Below are 7,328 nucleotides of genomic sequence, written 5' to 3'. Positions count from 1 at the left end.
AGAATTTGATCTAGTCCTTAAAAATGTATGTAGATAATTAGAATTAACTTAATTTCATGTTATTTTCAAACTTTTTCCTTAGAATACACCACTTACATGTTAATCATTACACTAATAATAATCTTATCAAAATGAACCTAAACTATAATCATTAGGAGAGATGATCCAATAATTGAGCAACCTAACTTTGTTATACATGACATCTTTAAATCACTCCCTATTTTTTTTATTAGTGGCTTACTTGGCAAGACCTTTTCTTATAACTAAGGATGCAAGTCCATAGCATTAAATATGATGCCACAATGACATGTTTTTTGTTGAGGTATCCAAAAAGGATCCCCAAAAAGGCTATACGATAGTTGTATATTAAATTATATTCATATGCATTAATTCAAGTTTTAGTGGTGCATCAATATGGCATCACATTTTGTGTTTCTTTTTAGATATAAGAAATACATCTCATTAAATTGTGAGGACTCATGATCAACACTAACAACTTTAAAATCATCATTAATAGTATTCTAATTATTAGACACTAGATTAACAAATACTATGACAACTAATAGATTCAACTATTCACTATTAAAGCATAAGAATTTAAAGTACATTTCCCCATAAGAAAGAGTGTTAAAGTTTGTATTAAGAAGAAAAGTAATAAAGAACAAAATTAAATTCTTTGCCATCCATTCCTTAAAGCTAAAGCTAATTTGGCAATCAGACAAATCGAATGTGATGTCGCTACCGACGTTCTGTAAAGCTAAAGCTGGGAAATAATTCTTAAGCCAGAACTATTCTTTAATACTTTAATTAAAGTAAATAACTTTGGAAAATGAGACGGTCAAAACGAAAAAGAGAATGATTAAAGTAAAAGCGATTAAAATAACTTCGGCACTCCTATAAATTTGCATTTTGCCCTCTTCTACTTTCATCCAGTGCAGTTCAATCGGTTTAAGTTGTTTAATAATTGAGTACTAAGCTGCGGTTTCTCAGTTGTTCATAATAGTATTTGAGTGGGTTTTTAGTTATATTTGTATAGGCTGTAATTGTATTTGAGAGTACTTCTGATTTTATCTGAAGTTCAAGAGTACTTCAATTTCTTAAATAAAATATGGCATCTGGTTTGGTTAATGTTGTAGTTGGAAAAATTGGAGGGATGATAATAGATGAGATGACTAAAGAGGTTTCACTTGTCCTCAACTTCAGAGAGGACTTTGAATGGCTGAGGGAGAATCTCACAAGCATAATAGGCTAATGCAGATGCACAGAGTGCACACAATGACTCCGTCAAAAGCTGGCTGTTGGATGTTGCCGAGATTGCCTGGGATGCAGAGGACAAAGGTGTCTTGTTGTGCTGGATTGTTATATGAATTTTTTTTCAAGAGAAGATAAAGTTATGGAATAAACATTTTTTTAATTAAAAAGAGAGATAAAAATAAAAGATATTATAATCTTTTGATTTAAAGAAAGATTAATAAAGAATGTTAATGAATATTTTTTTAAAGAGAAGAATAATTATATTTATGAAAGGTAAATAAAAGTGACCTTTTCGAAAGGGTGTGATGGTTTGGAAACCACCCTTAAAAGGTTATATAAGTTATTTATGTGAGTCTTGGAAGAGAGGCATGGAGATCACTCAAGGACGAAGAAGAAGAAGGTGGCTTGGTGGGCTATGGGCATGGGAGGAAATATAAGAATTTAGAAGGAACAAAGGAATGAAAGTTAAGGTCATTGGTTGGCATGGGCATTGGAGAAGGGGCACACAGCGTGTGTCCAACTCGAGGTATGGTGTACATTCGGGAGTGTCCTGGCTAGGGCTGTGTTTATTTCATGTCGTGAAGGCATGCGAGGTTCTATGTAAGAACCTGTCCTCCTAGAGTGCTTACTTGCCGTAAAAGAGCCTAGACCTGTGACTATTCCTTTGAATTCTAGATAATATGGTTGATTCTGTGTAAGAACCGGTTTCCTCCGTGGGGTGCCATAGCCATAAAGGACCCAAGGTCACTGAATCTTCTTGCAGTGAGAATGACTATTCCAAATGCTCAAGATTAAGATAAGTATTGGAAAACCTTGAAGAGCAACAGAAGAGGATGACTTGATATATGCACTTGGTCTTCCAAGGGGGAATGACACCCACTGCAAAGTTGTGGTCACGACAAGAGGCAAAAATGTGTGTGGCGACACGGATGCCCCTGTTTATGAGATGCAACTTTTGTCAGAAGAAGAGAGCTGGGAGCTCTTTTGTGCTTTTGCGTTCCCTCTCACTGCCCACGAAATCAACCGCCAAAGCCATTTGAAGGGATTGCTCGTGAAACTGAAAGGAAATGTGGGAGATTGCCGTTGGCTGTTAAAATGGTGGCAGCATCTCTGGAGTGCAAGAGATTGTCAAGCGAATGGCAATCCAAATTGCAGCATATAAAAGAGGCATCTTCTACCAACGACCCAATTATGCAGATTCTTCAGTTGAGTTATGATTCTCTCCCTGCTCATCTTAAGCCTTGTTTTGCATTTCTTTCTTTCTTTCCCGAGGATGAGTTAATAGAATCCCAATATCTCATAAACCTGTGGGTAGAAGAAGGATATATTCATCAGGGAGAGGACCAGCTAGAAATTGGATGGACATATATAAGTCATCTTTACAATCTATGTTTGCTCGAGAGTGCAGCATGCTATTATGGCACTGGATTTCAACGTCGTAAGCTAGATACTATGTACATATTGCATGATTTAGTTCTTGATTTGGCCATTAGTATATCAAAAGAAAGTAAATGTGCATTTAGTGTAGAGGAAGCCTTCAAGAAAGGTACAACTAGGGTTTTAATGGTCAAAAAAAGCATAGGCAATGGTGATGTACATGTAATGGCAAGTAACGGGGCATATTCTGCATCACGCCTTCGCACTTTTTCTTTCTCTCAAAATAAAAGCATTCAAAATATTCCAGCAACCCTGCTTAGAGGTGCTAGAGTACTGCTCATTCTTGACTTGAGTCGTACTAGCATCTCATCATTGCCTGCTTATGTTCAGCCTGCTTATGTTGAAAATTTGAAGCTCCTTAGATTTTTGAATTTAAGTGAGACAAACATTGCTGAGGTCCCAAAATATGTAAGAAGTAACAAGAGTCTTCGCTTTCTTGACCTTTCCAACTGCTCTGGTCTAGAAAGGTTGCCTAACTGGATTGGTGAACTGAATTGTCTAGAACATCTGGATATAAGTGGTTTCAGGGGATTCATGCCCAAGGAAATATCAAAACTTTGTATCTTTATGAGCACTGAGGACATATGAATTGGGACCAAATATCTACAAACTATCAGCTGAAGACAATGACTTCTTAAAGTTAGAACATTTTGGCAGTTTGATCAACCTCCGTGAAGTGAGAATAGATATTGATCATGAGGTTGAATTAAAAATTGTAGAAGATGGGATCCTTGCCAACTTGGTGATCTCTTTCCCCGATACTCCATTGATAAGAGATATATATATCGATGAGATATTTTATGTATCTCATTGATAAGTTTAAAGCATTTGTCAACAATTTTATCTTGTGTGTATCCAAAATAAAAATGTATAATGAAAACATCTTTCTTTGTGGTTTCCTGTTAATTAGTCCGTGTGCCTGGTTTATGTTCTGCTTTCTGCGTTCATTGTATTTTTGGAGACCACTTCTTAAGGCATACTGTTTAAATAGTTCAGATGCTATGTCGGCACTTAAATATCTTTTCTATATATCTATTTGATGGGAAATAGTCCAGCCTTTGTCAGAATTCTTGTATACTTTGAAAGATCTCAATACACTGTTCAAATTCTCTTATTTTCACATAGGGAGGATGCAAGTATAGGTTGTAGAATTTAACTTTACACCTTCTAATAGCCTTTGCTTGCAAGTTTCGAAAGCCTTTTCAACAAATACATTGCGTATCATGAATCGCAGTTCACATGCCATGTCCATGCCTCTACAATTTGCAATCATGTCTATTGGGCATTTTAAATAATCTCCATCTTTGAACATTCTAGCATACCATCCTACTCTAGGGTTAGTTGATCCAATTTAGATCCTTCAACCATTGTTGGCTCCTCAACTGGCAACAATTCTAAAGTTTGATTAATGTATTTATTATTTGATATATCTTCAACAATTTGATTATTAGCATGAGCTTAATTGTTCTTTGATTCTTTGTACTCTCCATAATGTACACCCATTTAGGAACTTGAGAGATTTTTCAGTTTCAATTCTTTGAGAAGTGAATTCAAAGTTGAGTCATATAATTCAATAAACAAATTAGTTCACATTCTATCTCTTGAGGTGTGATACATTGAGGAATTTCCATATGTGCATCTATGATCTTTTCAAAAAAAGAACATTGTTTCTCTCCCTCTCTCTTCCTCATATTGAACAATGCATTAACATATATTGTGGGATCAACATTTCTCAATGTTCGCTCATAGTTTTTGTCTACACAATGTAGGGTACTGAGATGAATAAACTGGGAGATCAACGATGGGTGCATTGTCTTCAATAGTGTTGTGAAACTGATTTAGAAACCATCTCTTCATTTCTTCCCATGATGAAATACTTTGCAAAGGCAACATACTTAAAAAATGATCTACAACATTTGTTAAAGACCTTGCAAATAATTTCACGACCACGTCTTCTACATAAATCTAAAAATCTTCAATGAACTTATAAAATGTTTGCACATGCATTATTGGTGATTCACATTCCATTCCATGATATTTTGGCACATGCTCTCTAAGCTCAAGAGGAAGGTGATTGGGATAATCTTGAATGGTATTGAAGTTCAATGGCTTATATCTTTCCAAAACAAGTGGTTCTTTTTGTAGGCATGGCTACCATTGTTGTTGAGGGTTGTACGTCATTGAATTTGAAATCCTACGGGGATATGCATACTGATACATCTTGGATGTCTATGATTGTTATAGCTATTGCTTGTTTTCTTCATTAAATTTCTTTTATAGAGTCGCCACCTCTTTCAAGAGGAAATAAATTTTAATTTTTTGGGTTTGTTTAATAGCAGAGTCACATTTACAACTTTCCAACAAGCTGCAACAAAATCCATATAGGATCATAAAATTAATTGGCTCACCCAATGATATTTCTCTTTGTTTACTCTCTAGTAGAGTCATCAATCTATTGGTTTCCAAAACTGCAGGTTGTCAAACCCTAAAAGTATGTCAAGCTTTATGATTGGATTCAACACTAGATTTGGCCAACGAACAAGAGTCAAGCAATAAAGCTCAAAATCCTCTTCTCTTCAAGCTCTTCTTTGCCTAGGCGAGTGTACCCCTTTTGATGATTAAGCAGATTATAGCTTCTCACAATATCCTTATACTCTACTACACACTGGCATAAGTTTGAATAGAAAACTGAATTGAACTATAACTCCTATCACTACTCTAAAACTAAAAGGTAAAAATAAAAAATGTATTTAAGAGAAATGAAGCTTGATCAGTGCCTTATCCTAGACCACAAAGTCATAAGAATATATTGTTCATGTGATGTTTTAAATTCTTCTCAGCAGTGCAAGCCTGTCAATAACATAACCTTACTTACAAATCCAATTTTATTCCTCTGAATCATGGTATTCTTTCAACAAAATTTAACTCTTCCATGAAAAGATCCATTAAATAGAACACAAAAGAACATTAAGGTGCAATGACAAATCAAGTATATCCTTAATATACCGATTCATATGATTGAGAAAAGAAATTTTTTGGATATGACACTAGTGATATTTTTATATTTAAATCATTACGTAATTAAAAATATTTTCAGAACGAACTTATTTTTGCACATTCTCTTTTGGAAACCCTAGGAAAATACAAGACAATGTTCTATAAGAACTATATTATAATCATTTTTTTTTTCCCTCCCTTTTTTAATCCCTCGGTACAGATTTTCCTTTTATAATATGAAGGGAGCATTTCATATCGTTACATATGAACAATCACAATTATTGTTTATTTATTTCATCATTACTGCTGTAATCTTTAATAATATTTCATACCATTAACACATTACTTTTGGTTAACAAAATAGTCTTCCCCCTTCATCTAAAAATTCCCCATAGCCTAGATCTTTTCACTCACATCTTATCTTATAAAAGCATATTCACCTAGTTGTTTATATCTTTCACGCCGATTGTAAATAATTCACCCTCACTTTGTGAAACTATCTTACCCAATTTAGGCCTTCCTTATATTGATATAATCAAAGTAAAATTTCGACCTTTTTTAAATTCTCTAGCACTATTACTCATTTCTCTATTCCTGGTAAATTTTCCAAGCAAAGAAAACTCTTCTTTGTGATTAAAATAATTTTTTCTATCGTAAAAAAATTTCCACATGCTTTATTTTCAAAATTACCTTTGTAAATTTTATGAAATCATTTTCACTTTCTTGGATATAATATTTTATTGAAAAAAATAATAACTTTGCTTATGACAATTTCATCCCTTTGCTAATATTTTTACCGAGTCCTTTCCTTTTATCACCTCATGTGAAAACATTTCCCTCTATTAAAAATGATCATATATTTTTGAACAAACATTATTGAATTCACACGTGCATAAAGTTTGTCATCCTATTCACTTGTATTATGTCTTGTGTAATCCTTCCATCAAAGAGACACATATACTTTGCTGAGACATTTTTATAGTCTCTTTGATCTCTTTCTTTCCCCGATACTCCATTGATAAGAGATATATATTGATGAGATATTTTATGTGTCTTATCGACAAGTTTTAAGCATTTGTGAAAAATTTTATCTTGTGCATATGGGTTAGTGCAGGATCATGGGGGCCAAAAGGTGGCGATGTGAAAAGAATAGCCTTCTCCACTCACCTGAAAATGCAAAAAATTGTGTTGACTTTTTGCTTGGCCTGGGTGTTAGCACACCTTGGCATGGTAAACACCTAAGCAAATCAAATATCGGATAATATCGGATATCCGATTTTTATTTGTAATTTTAACTTAAAAAATAAATTATATAATATATAATGTAATATAATAATATATTATATATTACATATTATATAATATATAATATATTATTATATTCTATTATATTATATATTATATAATACATAATATATAATAGAATATTAGATTATTAAATATTATATTATATTATATAATAATATATTATATAATATTATATTATATTATATAATAATATATTATATAATATTATATTATATTATATTATATAATAATATATTATATAATATTATACGTATCATATAACATATAACATTATATTATATTATATAATATATAATATAATAATATATTATTATATTTTATAATATAATGTT

At 32.6% G+C, this 7,328-nt stretch overlaps 1 protein-coding gene across 1 annotated transcript; it reads left to right on the top strand.

Annotated features, from left to right (window-relative positions):
* Positions 1-1,215: 1,215 nt before the first annotated feature.
* On the top strand, positions 1,216-3,279 carry LOC131035900 (putative disease resistance protein At3g14460). The gene is made up of 2 exons (XM_057967670.2): positions 1,216-1,358; positions 2,217-3,279. The coding sequence occupies exons 1-2, from the start codon at positions 1,216-1,218 to the stop codon at positions 3,277-3,279; spliced, it is 1,206 nt and encodes a 401-aa protein (XP_057823653.2).
* Positions 3,280-7,328: the final 4,049 nt, after the last annotated feature.

The sequence above is a fragment of the Cryptomeria japonica genome, chromosome 5 (assembly GCF_030272615.1).
Source record: "Cryptomeria japonica chromosome 5, Sugi_1.0, whole genome shotgun sequence".
In the NCBI taxonomy this organism is placed as follows: domain Eukaryota; kingdom Viridiplantae; phylum Streptophyta; class Pinopsida; order Cupressales; family Cupressaceae; genus Cryptomeria; species Cryptomeria japonica.
This window is presented reverse-complemented; position numbering and strand designations above follow the sequence as displayed.

Bases quoted from the DNA above. Each gene is read 5' to 3' on its own strand.
- LOC131035900 (XM_057967670.2), top strand. From the start codon at position 1,216: ATGGCTGAGGGAGAATCTCACAAGCATAATAGGCTAATGCAGATGCAC. The intron at 1,359-2,216 runs GTTATATGAATT...AACTTTTGTCAG, and splicing joins GTGTCTTGTTGTGCTGGATT to AAGAAGAGAGCTGGGAGCTC.